The sequence below is a fragment of the Acinonyx jubatus genome, chromosome X (assembly GCF_027475565.1).
Source record: "Acinonyx jubatus isolate Ajub_Pintada_27869175 chromosome X, VMU_Ajub_asm_v1.0, whole genome shotgun sequence".
NCBI lineage: Eukaryota > Metazoa > Chordata > Mammalia > Carnivora > Felidae > Acinonyx > Acinonyx jubatus.
Window position 1 is genome coordinate 123,677,827 of NC_069389.1, and position 17,488 is coordinate 123,695,314.

At 44.5% G+C, this 17,488-nt stretch overlaps 1 protein-coding gene across 2 annotated transcripts in view; it reads right to left on the reverse strand.

Annotated features, from left to right (window-relative positions):
* GAB3 (GRB2 associated binding protein 3) overlaps window positions 1-17,488 on the reverse strand; it is a 75,717-nt gene that overhangs the window by 47,798 nt on the left and 10,431 nt on the right. The window contains exon 1 of one of the 2 annotated variants that reach the window (XM_053201902.1): window positions 1,228-3,754. The exons of the other annotated variant lie outside the window; for it this stretch is intronic. Within the exon in view, the coding sequence (XP_053057877.1) occupies window positions 1,228-1,266 (39 nt within the window). The 5' untranslated portion in view covers window positions 1,267-3,754. Of the gene's footprint in view, window positions 1-1,227; window positions 3,755-17,488 lie in introns of those variants that run through there. 2 annotated transcript variants of the gene reach the window in all.

Here is a 17,488-nt window from a genome sequence, read left to right on the forward strand (position 1 = left end):
CTTCCCGTGATTGTCCTGGAGATGGCCTGGCCCACAGGATCAGCTTCCACGGTTGTCAACAGACGCAGAAAAGTCCTGTGTCTCTGTAGCGTGGCGGGCCTTGGAAGGAGGAATCTTGAGGAGGGATGTTCGGCAGAGATAAGTGTGCCACATTACATGACATGCACTTGACCTTCCTCATGAATTGTCAACCTAAGTGCCACTGAGTGTCCTGGCTAGTTTCTCATTATTTCTTACATGGCAGATTCTCAGAGGTCATTAAGACCAGCTAATCAAATCTGCAGGTGTTGTGAACCCAGGAAGGTCACCAATACATTAGGTATCAGGCTCAGGATCAACGTGACGGCTTGGAACAATGGCTGAAAACCAACTCAGGAAGAAACAGCTGTTTGAAACTCTAGTAAGTTCTGTGATAGAGTAAGAGTCTGTGGTGGAATGGACAACTTGACAACTGACCTGGCTGATGGGGAAATATTTTAAGCGGGGTCCCTGCAACAGCATGAACACATAAGAATAAGATTTTATTTTATTGTATTGTATTTATTTTTTGCGAGAGAGAGAGAGAGAGAGAGAGAGAGAGAGAGAGAGAATGTACATGCAAGAGCGGGGGAGGGGCAAAGGGAGACAGAGAGAATCCCAAGCAGGCTTGATGCTCAGTGTGGAGCCTGAAGTGGGGCTTGATCCCACGACTTGGGGATCGTGACCTGAGCCCAAACCAAGAGTCAGACACTCAACTGACTGAGCCACAAGATGCCCAGAGAATAAGCTTTTAAAAATCACCATTATCCCCAAGTGTTGGGTAAAGATTAATGGTAATGGTTACACAACATCATGAATGTGTTTAATGCCACTGAACTTTACCCATGGTTAAAATAACCCATATTATATATGTATATTTTACTCCAATAAAAAATGACAAAATATTACTCTCACAGTCATGGGTGTCTGTCCCCTAGGGACCCTCCCACTGCTCAAGCTGAGTGCCGAGGCACGAGGGCTCCTGGGACTGTCTCCAAAGGAGTCTGCTAACGATGAGAAGATATTCCTAACAGAGCAACAGAAAGACCTCAAAGCAGATTTTTCTCAAAATAGTAATAACAGTTTGCACCAATGTCAGCGGTTTGCATGGATGGAGTGAATCACTTAACGTCCACATGGACCCTGTGGGGTACACACCCTCCATCCCTCTGGGGACACTGAGGTGCGTGAGCTACTCAGATCACCTACCTTGGGAGCCTGGGTCTTCAACGTGTGCTGCCGTGACATCAGAGGCTGCTGTGAACTGACCACAGCTATGTGGGTCACATGTAGGTCACCGAGCTTAGAAGCCCCAAGAGCGAGCCGCAGAGAAAGGAATGAGGCAAGGGGAGTGCTCGCTTCAGATGAGCTCTACGTAGAGCAGATTACCTGGCAGAAGGATGTGTAAGGATGGTGCACCCGGATTCTGAAGTGCTCCAAAAAAATGAAAGGAATGAGGAGAATTCGGATTCGGATTGTGGGAGAGTACATATTTGGATTACAAAGTCCAGGAGATGAGAAAATTCAGCACAGTTTTATAAAAATGAGCTCAGTCTAGGGGCGCCTGGGTGGCTCAATCGGGTAAGTGTCCGACTTCGGCCCAGGTCATGATCTCGTGGTTTGTGAGTTCGAGCCCTGAGTCGGGCTCTGTGCTGACAGCACGGAGGCTAGAGCCTGCTTCGGATTCTGTGTCTCCCTCTCTCTCTCTCTCTGCTCCTCCCCCCACTCACACCCTGTCTCTGAAAAAATGAATAAAAACATTAAAAAAAATTTTCTGACAGCGTGGAGCCGAGAGCCTGCTTCGGATTCTGTGTCTCCCTCTCTTTCTGCCCCTCCCCCACTCATGCTCTCTCTCAAAAATGAACAAGCATTAAATAACATTTTTTAAATGAGCTCAGTCTAGCAAGCCATCCTCCCGTTTCCTAAAATAGAGGAATTTGGGAAACCTGGTGTCTTGTGTTATTAGATATAAGATATCTGAGGTTCAGTGCACAGAAAAATCTTCTTAAAATGCCACAACAGTGCCTGCAGCCTAGAGGCAGCTCAGCAAATCAGCGAATCTGTGTTTCATTGCACACATAGTTTAAAAAAAAAAAAATTCTGCCTGGATTAAAGATTCATGTTTGAAAAGGAAACTATAACAGTATGGAAAACACAGAGGTGGACAGGGCGAGTGGGGGGGGAGGAGAGACGAGAGCGAACGGGAGGAGGGGGCTGTCGGGGCCCAGGCTGGCAGGGGTGGGGGCAGCAAGCAGTGAGCTGCAGCCCCACATAGATGCTGCAGGCTAGCTCCTCAGCTCTAAGCACCTGCTGGCTACAGGAAGCTGCCAAAACCACCTCCTGGGCTCTGGCCAGCACAGGCCGTGAATCTACTCCACCCAGGAGACCACAGGCCACCAGTGTTCACCGAAGCTCCTGTCTCAGCCAGGGACAAGCCAAGATGCCAGAGGGCGCCTGCCTGGACGCTTAGCCCCGAGTGCCTGCAGAGAAAAAGAACCTTCTCAGTGCCAACTTGGTTTCGTGAGTTGTGTGGCTCAAGGCCCATACATCTGCTACGTGGAAGAACCCGTTATTGCTTACAGTTAAGGCAACCCCCCTGGGCCTCCCCGTTGCTAACCCAAATGTCCTTCCTTTCACCCAGGAACACATGTACAAGCCAGGGTTCAGAAACGTGTGTCGAGTGAATGATGGGGACCGGTCCAGACAACAACCGGACTCACTTCCAATTCCACGTAGCGTGCACTGAGCTCAGGTGGGCCCTCGATGTAAGCAGGCCCCTGTGACACCTCCTCTCCTCGCATGTCACTGTCCCACTGCACTTGTGACTTCCAAGAGTCCAGAATGGACCAAGTTAAGGATTTTTCACTGGAATCCTCCAGAAATCATTTTTCTATTTTGTCAAAACTGTGCCCTCCAGAGGGGGTGGGGACACGTGTAATCGACCTCGGGTCCTTCCAGAAGGAGCTGGTTGGAGTTTCCTTTTCCAGTTTGGGTTCTTTTCATTTGTTTTGATGAGTTTCACAGCACGGAATTATGCAAACATGTACTCAGAAATATGTTTTCTTTCTGCCAGCTTTCTCTGAAGCTCTGGCAGTCGCAGAGACCAAAGCAAAAGAGTATCTGGTTGTTGACATTTGTCTAATGAGGTTGGACGTTATTTCTTATGTGTCACGTACCTTTGTAGACCTCCTTGTGTAAGCGGCTCTTCATTTTTCTTCTTTAATTTTTTTCAATATTTGGTTTTTTTGAGACAGAGAGAGCTAGACTGTGAGCAGAGGAGGGGCAGAGGGAGAGGGAGACACAGAATCCAAAGCAGGCTCCAGGCTCTGAGCTGTCAACAGAGCCCAACGCGGGGCTAGAACTCATCAGCCTTGAGATCATGAACTGAGCCAACGTTGGATGCTTAAGTGATTGAGCCACCCAAGCGCCCCAGTTTATATTGTTTTTGAAGTACCTACTGTGTAAAATAGTCCTTGGCAACATTTAGGAAATGCTCGCTAAATATTTGTTGAAGGACTGAATGGATAAATGAAGTTTTATTTTCATATGATTGAAATTCTACAGCCTTCTCTTCCAGAAATTATGCCATTTTCTTCCATTTAAATACAATACAGCTGGAATTAGTTTCATATATCTATATTGTTTTTCATATAATTTATTGTCAAATTGGTTTACATACGACACCCAGAGCTCTCCTCAACAAGTTCCTTCCTCGATGCCCATCACCCATTTTCCCTCTCCCTGCCCCACCCCACGCCCCCATCAACCCTGTTTGTTCTCTGTATTTAAGAGTGGTTTCCCTCCCTCCCTCTCTGTTTGTATCTATTTTTCCCCTTCCCTTTCCCCATGGACTTCTGTTAAGTTTCTCAAGATCCACATATGAGTGAAAACATAGAATATCTGTCTTTGACTGACTTATTTCACTTAGCATAATACCCTCCAGTTCCATCCACGTTATTGCTAATGGCATGATTTCATTCTTTCTCATTGCCAAGTAGTATTCCATTGTATATATAAACCACATCTTCTTTATCCATTCATCAGTTGATGGACACTTAGGCTCTTTCCATAATTTGGCTGTTGTTGAAAGTGCTGCTGTAAACACTGGGGTAAAGGTGCCCCTATGCATCAGTACTCCTGTACCCCTTGGGTATCGTATGTCTATATTAAGTGGGATTGAGTTACAGTTTTCTTCCTTTGTACTGGAATCTCCTTACCTAACTTGGTGGCAGGGTTACTGAAGAACTATTTCTGTGCCTAAGTAATTTAAAAAGTATGCAAGTTACCTGTTCTCTAAAGTTCACAAGAGCTCAAGTATCAAAATACTCTGAATCAAGCATATGTCTTAGAGGTAATTATCTGACCAGGATAATGTTTTAGGGTCTAAGACTTTGGCAAGGCAATGTTAGAATTCTCATTTGGGGTGAAAATTTGGGTGAGATTAAATGCCACTCAAATTTCAGTTTTAATTTCTAATTACACGGTTCTCATGGCCCAAGACCCCAAACCACTGAATTCTTGTCAGCACTGAGAGAGAGCCACAGACTTGCTTCTTGTGAAATGGGAACTGGCGGTGATGAACCAAAACAGCTACTGAAAAGGAGGCCTGGGAGGGGGGTGACAAAGCAGCCCGCCTGTTGGGGGACCCAGATGGCGTGTTGCCTTTTTGTGAGCAAGAGCGAGGTATTTCTCCCCATGGAAAGCAAGGCTTTGCTCGGTACTGTGGATACAGTACCCCAAAGAATGGCCCGGGAGCATGGCCCGTGGAAGAGCCACGAGGCCCGCTGGCCAGACTGAAGACACTCCGCTCGCCACGAAGACAGGGCATTCTCGGGCCCGCGGCACCAGCTAGCAAGGGAAGGGACCCTGACTTTGAGGTCCCTTACTGCGGGCGCTTGGGGAGAGCACCCTGAGCAAGTGTCCCTGGGCCCCCGTGCTCATGGGCTCACAGTGTGGGAAGGGAGACAGACAAGTCAACGGAGGCCTCAGCTCCCGAGACAGCAGACATGGGGCCGCCCTCGCCAGGGCCTCCCGACATGCTCTGGACCCGGGGGACACAGGGCCTCTGGGTACATCCAGCCCGACACAAGCTGGGGGCCTTCTCCAAGCCACGATTAGAGACAAATATTTTTCTATACTTTCTGTTAATCTTTTATGTTTAATTATTACAGGACTATAATTATGACATGCCAAACGGGTCACAGAAACGACGTAGGTACAGAGTGACAGATTTACTTACAAAAAATCAAAAATGTCTATGTGGTGAAAAGGCCCCTTGAACAAAAGTCAAGGTAAGACAAGGCTTCGGCTCGGGTCATGATATCACGGTTCCTGAGATCAAGCCCCGTTATCGGGTTCCTCGCTGACAGCACAGAGCCTGCTTGGGATTCTCTCTCTTTCCCTCTCTCTCTGCCCCTACTCTGCTGTCTAGCTCTCTCTCTCAAAATAAATAAACATTTTTTAAAAAGGAATATGGGGTGAGCTACAATAAACAAAACATATTCACAGAGGAAACAGATGGCCCGAAATCATACATCCAGACATTGCTAGTTACAAATGTGCTACCTTTGCCCATCAGATTGCCAACAAATTTTCAAACGTGCATGACATGTGTATTTGTGGATGTTAGTGTCATTATTTATAATGGCCCCAAATCAGAAAGAAACTAAATAGCCATCAAAAGGTTGAATAAATTGTGGTATAATTATGCAAGTCCCACCCCAACCCCCCTCCACCCTGTACTTTGGGAATCTCAGTGCTCTGCTTTGTTGTGATTCTTCGAGTTCCCATTTCATTAGTCCATTTACAAGTCGGAGTGAAATGAACGGTAAAGTTCATAATTACAAAACAGAAGCAAATTTTCAAACAACTGAGCAGAGGCTGTTCACATCTTTCTATAATGTAGCCAGCCCTCAGGGCAGTTCGGGTCTCCCTGGACCTGCTTCTTCCACCGGCTTCCAAATCTCAGGCCAAAACGCCCTGCAATTCTGGACTCCTCTCTTTTTGTCACCAAGAACCAATATATCAGCATGCACCACCCCCTTGCAGAGCCCCTCCCTGTCACCTGGATCCCTGCAGTCACCTCTCACCTCTTCTCCCTCTTTCTGCCCTTGTCCCTACAGCCTATCCTCAATACAGCCGCCAGGTCGATCCTGTCGCAACGCGTGCGAAATCGTGTCGTTTCTGTGCTCATTGTCCTCCAGTGTCTTCCTCCCACACTCAGGGGACAAGCCACAGGCCCTGCTTGAGTCCCTCACCCCTCCCGTCACCTCTCTGACGTCCTCTACTCTGTCTTCACTGCCCGGGCTCCAGCCCAGCTCACTGCACCTGGTAGGAGGAGTGTGCTATGCCAACCCCTGGACAGTTCGAGCTCGGTCCCAGCACAGGCCGAGAGCTGTCCCTTAAGGCAAGAGCAATCCCCCAACAGGACTTGTAGATGATGGCTGTCAGAAGCTGAGGCCCACAGGGTCAAATAGTCATTGGCAACATGTATTTATCAAGTCTCCAAAAAAAGTGAGAGAGAAACAGAATATGTATTATGCTTTATATTCCTTAGTGAAGTCATCGCTTGAGGCATTAAGTATCAGCGACTGCTGCAATCACAAAAAGACAACTCGGTAGGAAAAGTGTGCGACACTTGATCTCGGGCAATGTGAATTCGAGCCCCACATTGATGGTAGAGATTACTTAAAAGTAAACAGACAGGTAAACTTAAAAAAAAGACACACACACTTGTCCTGAGATGGGGAACGGATTCATTACACTGGTCTCTCAGAAAATAACACGTCGGAGTGCTGACTGTTACGACCTAGAGGCAGGTGCGTCTGACACATGGTGGTGGTGCAAACTGCCAGCTTCCAATTTGAAAAGAGCCAAATATCAGAATTGGGAGAATTTTCCTTTTGCTTTCAACTCGACCTCATCCTCTTGTCCTTTACCACCACGCTTCTGCTGTCCACTTCTTCCTCAAGCACCTTAGGAATGTTCCGAGTCGGCGTCACCAGAAAGAGCAGGAAGCCCCAGTTTGGCGTTCTCCACTGCGGCTGGTTTCGGTGATGAAGCAGCTGTCCGTCTCCATCTGCCTTGTCCTGTGCCCCCGGTCCCTTCCTCATCTGTCCGGCGCTCCCCCTGCAACAGCCCAGCTCTCAGCTCCCCTGGCTTCACGGCACCTCCCCTCCTATCCCCCCAAAGTCCCACCCCAAGCCCCTTTCCTTCTAACTCATCACGCTCTCTTTGAATGATCTCCTCCAACTCCCCGATTTCAACCACTTACTACCTGTGCCCCAGAGAGCGTCCCTGAGCTCTGCACAGATCCACCCCATTTGTGCATGTCCCACAGTCACCTCCAACACCATGTGGCCGACCCCGAGTGTGCCAGCCACGAGGACTCGCCCCCAAACTAGGATCTTCCCAGACTGACAGGAAGGACCAGCTGGAGAGAAACAAGATGAAATTTAACCGTACTAAGTATCGGTCTGGTTCCTGGGCTTAAGGGAAACAGAACACTAGCTGTGGGGCTGTGACGTACCTCAATGGTGACTAGAGCCAATCATACTGTGTCACACGTTTAAAAGTCACTGAGAAGTAGATCTTAAAAGCTTTCATCACAAGAAACAAATGCATGACCTCATCTGGTGACAGATGGGAACTAGACTCATTGTGGTGAGCGTCTGGCCACAGGAAAACGTGGACCCGTGACGTGGTGCACCTGAAACAAATACAGTATGTGTGTGGACTGCACTTGGAGAAACAAGAACCAGGGAAAAGCAGAGCAGCAACGGCACAAGAACAGACCGGAGAGAAGACAGCCTCACAGAGCCACAGAGGAAGCTGGGGGCGAGTCAACAGCGTGGTGCGGCTGCCAGAACAAAGCTCGTGGCATCTCCAGCGGCCTTGTCCGGAGGCCGGGGTCCGGATGAGAAGTGATCATCCTGCCCGACACCCTAGGTCTGCAGCCTCAGTCCTCCTGGAGCTTCAGAAGGGCTCCGTCGGAAGGTGTGCGAGCGCAGAGGGAAGGGCCGTGTAGACCGGCCACACGGAGAAGACACGTGTGCAGGGCTTCTGGGTGGCGGAGAATGACACGTGTTCTGTGAGCCGGACTCTCACAGTCACAGCTGTCACACGGTTATTTGCAAAGCATGTTATGCAACCGGTTTCCTGTCACTGTATGTCTCCAGATAACACATGACTGGTGAAAGTGTGGCCAGCATTTAAGTGAGTGGCCATCAATATCCCTTCAGATCTAGTTCACAGTGACGGCTGTGTTGTCTCTGGGGTTGCCAATCACCCTTCTCAACATTATTCCCCCTCTCTCACGTACCTTTTTTCTGAAGTTTTCATGGATTTATTTTGAGGGGGGAGGGGAGGGACAGGGAGAGAGAGGGAGACAGAGAATCCGCAGCAGGCTCCAAACCGTCTCATATACCTTTTAGTTAAGCAGTCAACAAGTTTCGTTGCTTATTTCTCTCAAATCGTTCTCCTATTTTCCCCTTCGGCTGCATTCCTATTAGTACCCTTTCTTTTCCAGTCTCCCTTCCAGCTAGAGCACAGACTCTGGTAAGTCTTTCCTGACAGTTTGGCGTCAACATTGACAGTTTTTGGCCACCTGAATAACCCTTGCGTGACCTGAAATGAATTGCCTACTGAAGATCAGGGTTTTCTGGGGTGGGGTGGGGAGAGGGAGCTCAGCGTTCAAAGCCACACAATCGAAATAAAGGGCACGACACACTCTAGGACTCCAAGACAGGCATTTACTTCCCAAGGCGCTGGACGTCTTAAAGAAAAGGGATGCCAAACTCGATGACCTGAACTCTTGGCCCAAAACCTGGTTGAAAAACTACGCTCTCTATGACAGGCCTAAAAGAATCTGTTCTTACACCCACGGGCTGAGACAACTCGAAACAAACCTCAGAGTTTACTACCACAAGATGCCAAATTATTCCACCAGGTCTTATATGGGAAATCAAGAGCACACTTAAGAAAGTCTGGGAAGGGGTTGGGGGCGGGGGGGGCAGGGGGGCGGGGGTGGCGGGTGACTGGCTGGCTCGGTCGGTGAAGTGTGCGACTCTTGATCTCGGGGTTGTGAGTTCCAGCCCCACGTTGGGTGGAGACATTACTTACATATGTACATACACACATATACACACATACATACACATATACACACACACATATATACATACATGCATACACACATACATACATAGAAAGAGTGGGAACCTGACCATTGGAATAGAGACATCTGAGGGCATTTGGATGATTCTGAGTACCCTAATCTCCCAACCCCCAAAACACACTGGTGGTACCACCAAGGAGTCAGGATCCTCAGGAATGAAGGCTTAGGTCACCTCACCAGGTGGAGAAGCCCTGATCGGTTGAGCAAAAGGGGCACAGGAATCACGGACTGTATTAACCATTCACATGCTCGGCTTTGCTATGACATTTCAGTAATTTTCTTCCTTTCCTCTTTCTTTTCCATACTATTTTATTCAGAATGTGTTGGTGACAATGCACTTCACAGTGTCATGCCTAGCTCGCGGACACACAACAATACTAAAGGGAAGTGGCATCGCCCACTCTCTGACATGACAGAGAAGTAACGGGCAGCTGGCAGCGGACTTCTCACCAGAACTAGTTCTGAGTTGTGGTTTGGGGTGTTTCTTCCTGGCTGTTTAACCTCAAAGCTGGTTCTCCAGCCCTTTCAACATTTCTGTGAGCTACCCAGTATCGGCTTGATAAGATCCTTTCTGCTTACATTAGTCAGCTCGGCTTCTGTTGATTGCAAATTAAAACTCGCAGTGCTACAACATCTATATGGACAGTGTGGTCAGTCCGGCTTTCCCCATCTCTAACACACCAGAGTTGAAGGAAGGAATTAGTCGATAAAAAAAGGAGAAATTAAAGAGTCAGAAAAAGTAAAAAGTAGAATAATCAAAACTAATAATCAAAAAAAGAATAAACAAAAATAAAAATCCATAAACTAGAAAAGCCGTGAGCTAACCTAACCAACAAGGAAAAAGGGGATAGAGCAGAAATTCACAATGACAAAGAAAAAATACCTCTGGAAAGGGTAAAAAAAAAAAAACTTAAAAATTATAAGAACTATTTTGTAAAATTATATGAATTTGATAGCCAGACTGAAACAGATACTTTTCCAGGAAGAGCAGAATTTACAAAACCGACTTGGGGAGATACAGACTAAACAGATCAATCCATAAAAGAAGTAGACAGTTGACAAAGATCTAAACACACCAAAAAAGCAGCAGATATAGTTTAGAGGGGAATTCTGCCAAAATTTAAAAGTGCTGTTAATTCCAACTCTACTTAAAATATTCTAGAACATGGGGCGCCTGGTTGGCACACTGTGTACAGCATGTGGCTCTTGATCCTGGAGTCGTGATTTCAAGCCCAACGATGGCTGTGGAGCCTACTTAAACAAATTCTAGGAGCGCCTGAGTGACTCAGTCGGTTAAGCATCTAACTTCAGCTCAAGTCATGATCTCACGGTTCGGGAGTCCGAGCCCGAATCGGGCTCTGTGCTGACAGCTCAGAGCCTGGAGCCTGCTTTGGATTCTAGGTCTCCCTCTCTCTCTGCCCCTCTCCCACTCATACTCTGTCTCTGTCTCTCTCCCAAAAATAAATACAGATAAAAAAATTTTTTTTAATTCTAGAATATGACAAAATTCCAAATTTTTGTATGATCCAAGTATATAACATTTATGTCAAAAGCCGGTAAAGATTTTACAGAAATAAATAAAGCCAAATTTAAAGCCAAAGACCAATTTCACATCTGAATATTTATATAAAAATTCAATAGAAAATAGATGCATAATCCAGCAACACAAAAAGAAAAACACCCTGTCCAGCTGGGGTTTATTCCAGAAATATAAGGATGGTTCAATATTACATAATCTATTAATAGAATTCATTGTTTTGGTAGATTTAATGAAAAAAATCATATAATCATCACTAGAAATGCTGGAAAACTTTTTAATAAAATTTAACAATGATTTAACAATGATTTTTGATGGGGAAAAAAAAACAGGAGTACAGGACTCAGTGGAAAGTGTGACTAGCATGAAAAAAACATTCTCCTAGCCTCAAAGCCATTACCTCAATAAAAAAAAAAAAAACCCACAGCTTTATTGAAGCACAATTCACAAAGAACCGCACATAATTATTATGTACAGTTTTGAGGAGTTTGAACTTATGCAAACATTCATGAAACCATCGCCTCCAAGTTTCCATGTGTGTGCGTGTGTGTGTTAAAAACACTTGATATGGGGGCACCTGGGTGGCTCAGTAGATTGGGTGTCCGACTTCAGCTCAGATCATGGTCTCGCGATTCATGGGTTCGAGCCCCGCATTGGGCTCTGTGCTGACAGCACAGAGCCTGAAGCCTGTTTCGGATTCTGTGTCTCCCTCTCTCTGACCCTCCCCCGTTCATGCTCTGTCTCTCTCTGTCTCAAAAATAAATAAACGTTAAAAAAAAATTAAAAAAAAAAGTTCATTTTGAAATCGAACATAACCCCTTCCCCAAAAATAACGAGTTTTCTTTTGAAACTAAGCAAGCTGATTCTAACACAGCCAGGAACACACTAAATAACAAACCTCTATAATGAAAACAGTATAATAATGGCGCACGGACAGACCAATGAAGAGAACAGAAAGGCCAGAAATAAACACAGGAGTTTCCTCCAGGATGAGGAAGGTCAGCGTCTCAAATCCGTGGGATACAGGTGACGTTTTTAATAAGTGATGTTGGGGCAGCTGTATAGAAAATATCGACACATTTTACTAGATGGGATTTTTTTGCACACATATACACACAAATTACATAAGCAAAATCAAAATACAAATGACAAACCAGGGGAAATTACACATGGCTTTTCTCACAAAGGACTTGTCACCCCTGAAATTGGGACTAAAAGACCAACAGTGGAGGAAGAGCGCACAGGTCTCAAGAAAATATTCAGCCTCCCTCTGAACTAAAACCACACAGAAATGCAGGTTTTCACCGATCAGATGGCAAAAGTCCCACAGCTGGACAACACATTCTGTTGGCAAGGCACTATTTTACTTTGTTAGTAGGACTGCAAAATTGGACATTTGGTAATATTGACTAAATGTATAGTTTCACAGACCCAGCAATCACAGCTCTGGGAACACTATCGACGTACCTGTACAAGTACAAAATGCCGCATACACAACGTTTTCCTCGTCACGGCAATGGTTGCAATAAGAGTAAAAGCAAGCCAGGTGTGCAAAAGAAGGAACTGGCTAAATAAATGTGCTATAGCCACATGACAGAATATTATACAGCGAACGCCAGGGCGCCTGGGCTGGCTCAGTCAGTGCAGCGTGTGACTCTTGATCTCAGGGTTGTGAGTTTAAGTCCTACGTTGGGAGTAGACATTACTTAATAAATCAAACTTTTAAAAAATTGTTAAAAACAGTGAAGACTCCCGGTCACTGATGTGGAGAGAATTATAAAATAACATTTTTTGAGACCTGTTAAGATGTTAGCCGCTTTGAAACATACAATTTTGTTACTGACTAGCCACCATGTGGTACATTTTATGTTCAGGACTTATTTATTGTATACCTGGAAATTTGTACCTTTTGACCAAGCTTTACCCATTTCACCCACCCCACTCCCAGCCTCTGTGTTTCTCTATATCTCTGAGTTCAGGGTTTTTGTTTTTATATTCCACACATAAGTGAGCTCAAATAGTAGTTGTCTTTATTCTGACTTATTTCATTTAGCACAATGCCTTCAAGGTTGAGCCGTGTTGTTGCAAACAGCAGGATTTCCTTTTTTATGGCCGAATAATATTCCATTGCCTATATATACCACATTTTTTACCCATTCCTCCACCAATATCACTTAGGTTGCCTCCATGTCTTGGCCATTGTAAATAATGTTGCAATGAACACGTGGGTGCAGATATGGTTTTGAGCTGGTGTTTTTGTTTCCTTTGGATATCTTCCCAGAGATAAAATTGCTGGATCATAGGGTTAGTTTTTTAAGGAACCTCCGTATGTTTTCCAAAGCGGCTGCACCAGTTTGCACTCCCACCAACAGTGCACGGGGGTTCCCCTTTCTCTGCATCCTCCCCAGCATTTGTTATCTCTTGTCTATTTGGTACTAACCATCTTAAAATGTGTGAAGTGACTTCGCATTGTGGTGGTTTTGATTTGAATTTCCTTGGTGATGAGTGATGTTGAGCATATTTTCATGTGGCTGTTGGCCATCTGGATGTCTTCTTAAGTCAACAGACTGAGATGCAGAATGGTATACAGAGTAAGCTATTCTTTGTGTAAAAAAAAGGGAAGAATGAAAAAACAAATAAATGATTTCCTTGTATTTATATAAAGAAATACTGGAAGGGGACGCCCAGGAGGCTCAATCGGTTAAGTGTCCAACTTTGGCTCAGGTCATGATCTTGCAATTCGTGGGTTCCAGTCCCGCGACAAGCTCTCCGCTGTCAGCACAGAGCCTGCTTTGGATCCTCTGAACTCCTCTCTCTCTGCCCCACCCCCACTCTCTCTCAAAAATAAACATTAAAAAAAAATACTGGAAGGATGAAGGAGAAAAACTAATAAAAATGTTTACTTCAAGGTTAAGTGTGTTTTAAATATACTTTTCATTTTTGAAACACGTAAACATATTATCTGTTCAATAACAGTTTAAAAGTGTAACGAAGACAGGAAGATCAACTGAACAAAACTGCCCCCAAACAGACCCAACTAAGTATCTAAGATTTACGCTGCATTTAAGATCACGTTATAGAAACAGAAGTACAAGTGGCTTTTACATATGTAAGATACACAAGCTCACTGATCAAGAAATTCAATTAAGGGGCGCCTGGGTGGTTCAGTCGGTTAAGTGTCCCACTCTCGATTTCGGATCAGATCATGATCTCACGGTTCGTGGGATTGAGCCCCACATTGGGCTCTGCACCAACAGTGTGGAGTCTGCTTGGGATTCTCTCTCCCTCTCTGCCCCTCCCCTGCTTGTGCTCCCTGTCTCTCTCTCTCAAAAAACTTTTTTTTTTAAAGAAATTCAATTTAAACAAAATGCCACTTATCAACTCTTGACTTTGCAAAGATGGAAACATTTGCTAACACACTACATTTGAGGAGTCTCAAAGGGACTAGCACTTTCATGCCCGGTTGCTGGGTGTGACAAGTGGCATCGCCATTGAAGACAATAATCTGATATCTAGTGGCAGTTTATATTTGCATACACTTTGACTCAGCAGCTCCACTTCTAAGAGTTTTTTTTTTTTCACAAGCATAATCGCACCTGACCACAAAGACTGATGTACACAGATATTTGCTGCAGCACTGTGAACAGTAGCAGGAGACTAAAACCAAGAAAAAGTCTACCACGGGTACCTCCCTGCAGTGAAATACGAAGCTGTTAAAAACAAGGAGAAATATCTACATGTGCTGAAAGGGAACAATCCCCAAAACATATTGTTAAGAAAGGGGGCTATAAACATGGTGAATAAAATGCTACCATTTATGCAAAAAATATGTCTGAATACATATGGAATATACATCTGGAAGGAAGCAGCTGGAGGGAGAAACCAAGCGGCTGGGACAAAGCAGAAGGATGGAAACTGACTTTAATATGCTTTGATTTTCAATCATGTGCACATACTCCTTAAAACTGTACTCTCTGAGAACAAAGCAAGAAGCTATGGATAGGGGCACCCAGCTGGCTCCGTCAGTGGGGCATGCCACTCTTGATCTCGGGGTTGTGAGTTCAAGCCTCACATTGGGTGGAGAGCTTACTTTAAAAAAGAAGCCAGAAGGTATTTACAGAGGAAAGATGACACAACAAATGGTGTCGGGTCAGTTGTTAACTTTGTAAAATAAGATCATACCTTCAGCGTACATTAATATAGATATCAATTGAACTAGGGAAATTAAAAGTTAAATAAAAATGAAACCAGCCAAGGTAATGACGACCACGTAAATCTGAAACTTTCAACACATCTCCTAAATATAACGCAGAGGCTGAGATCATCCAAACGTCAAAAGCTAAGAACAGAAATGAATAAACACACCAAGAAGAAATAAAGTAATAAAACAAGAGTTGATTAAATTCAGAAAAGAAATAGAAAGGGTTTCCGTTTCTACCTAGGATGTAGAAAGTCGCAAGGAAGGTCCCTTCCACCCTGACCAGAAAAACTGAATCGAACAGGGAATCTTCATTTTGTTGAGGTCATCAGAGAGCGGAGGTCACCAAGCCCCAGGGTGGATGGGACTCCTGGCAGCGAGCCCCCTTGGTGATGACCCTAAATGCAGACACTTCCACTGGCTCTCAGAGCCTGCACCCTGGAAGATAGACCCAGGCACCCAGGCTTCCTCTTCAGTGTAACAACAAGAAACAGATTCCTACAATTCAAACAGATACTTGTCAACAGGATTCTCATCTCAGCTGAAGGCACTCACTGTTCAGTCTGCAACAGACTTTCTCACTCTTGGTGCTACTGACATTTGGGGCCAAATTCTTTGTGGTCATCATTGCCCTGTGCAGCCTCCCTGGCCTCTACCCTCTAGAAGCCAGTCACACCCTCCCCACTAGTTCTAACAACAAAAATGCCTCCAGACACTGCCAAATGTCTCCTGGGGATAGGGTTGACATATTTATACTAAAATATACATATACAAGTATATATGTATATATGTGTGTGTGTGTGTGTATATATATATACATATATATACATACATATATATATATATATATATATACTTGTTTCTATCATCTGAAATGCAAATTTAACTTTCTATTTTCTGCTAAAGATGGCATCCTTATCACAGGGGAAAAAAGCTCGCCTCCGTTAAGAACTATTGATCTAGACCCTCAAATACTGACATGAGCAGACAATGAGGAATCACCAAGCATTTGAAGAATATGAAACTGAATTCAAAAAGCTCTTCTTCAAATATGGCAAATATATCCTTCTGCCTCAGGGCCTTTGCACTTTCTGTTTCCTCTTTCTAGAAACCTGTTCCCCTAAATACCAGTATGGATGTAAGGGACGAAGCCAGGATGTAATACATATGCTACACAAAATTCTTATAAGATATAAAGAAAAAATGCAAGAGCTGACGTGAAAACGAAAGTCGCAGAAATTAAAAACATGACTACCGATCAATGGGCTGAAGAGTAGAAAGTTTACAACTTGTCCATAAATCAACGAGGTACAAGCTTGAGCTGAGAGAGTCTCTCAGAAAGAACAGAAAGATAGGAAGTGTCAGAGCAAGGCTGGGACGTATCTGGAGAGTGCCTCTGAGGTATCAGCACTAACTGCGGCAGCACCCTCTTCATCAAGGCAGTTAGGGCACCTGGGTGGCTCAGTCAGTTAAGCTTCTGACTTCAGCTCAGGTCATGATCTCATGGCTCATGGGTTCAAGCCCCGTGTCAGGCTCTGTGCTGACAGCTCAGAGCCTGGAGCCTGCTTCGGATTCTGTGTGTGTCTCTCTCTCTGCCCTTCCCCTGCTCACATTCTGTCTCTGTCAAAAGTGACTAAACATTAAAGAAATAGTAATAAAAGAAGAAGTCACAGCAATAGATGCATGGCTACAGGTACCCCTCCTTTAAGCCCCTAGGTTCTGGCCGTGCCAAACTTCACCTTTATGCCTGAGTTCTTTCAATAGCAACTACTTTCTGTAATTACTAATATCTGGATTATCTGTGACCTTGTAGCCTTCTATACCTGTGTAAACCATACCCTATATTGAATCATCTGTCAAATACCTAGCGTAGCTCCTGTTTTCCTGTCTGCAGCCTGACTGATGGTGTTCACTACCACAAGTGGTCCTAGGAAATAAACCCTTACAATGACCTTGAACTACAAAGTAGAATTCAGAGCAAAGAATAGTATCGAGAATAAATAAGGTACTTTCATCATGATAGAGGGGTTAATTTGTCAAGATAAAATAACAATCCTAAATGTGTACGCAAATCATAACAAAACTTCAAAATATGAGGCAAAACTGTTAAAACCTCAAAGAGAAATAGACAAAGCCACAATTATAGTGTGAGATTTCAACACCCCTTTCAATCATTGGTAAAACAAGAAGATAGAGAATTAACAAGGGTAGAGAGAGAACTCAGCAACACCATCAACCAACTTGACCTAATTGATGTTAATAGAATACTCCACCCAACAATAAAATGCACATTCTTTTCAAATGCACACAGAACATGTACCAAGATAAACCATATATTAAGTCTCAACAAATTTACAAGGACTGAAATCATATAAAGTATGTTTTCTAACCACAATGAAATTATATATCAAAATGAGGAATATATTTAGATATTAAACACACAGGTCACAGAAGAAAGAACAAGAGAAACTAGAAAATATCTTGAAGTGAATACAAATAAAAATGCAACATAGCCCAATTTCTAGAATGCCACTAAAGTGGTGCCAAGGGGAAAATTCAT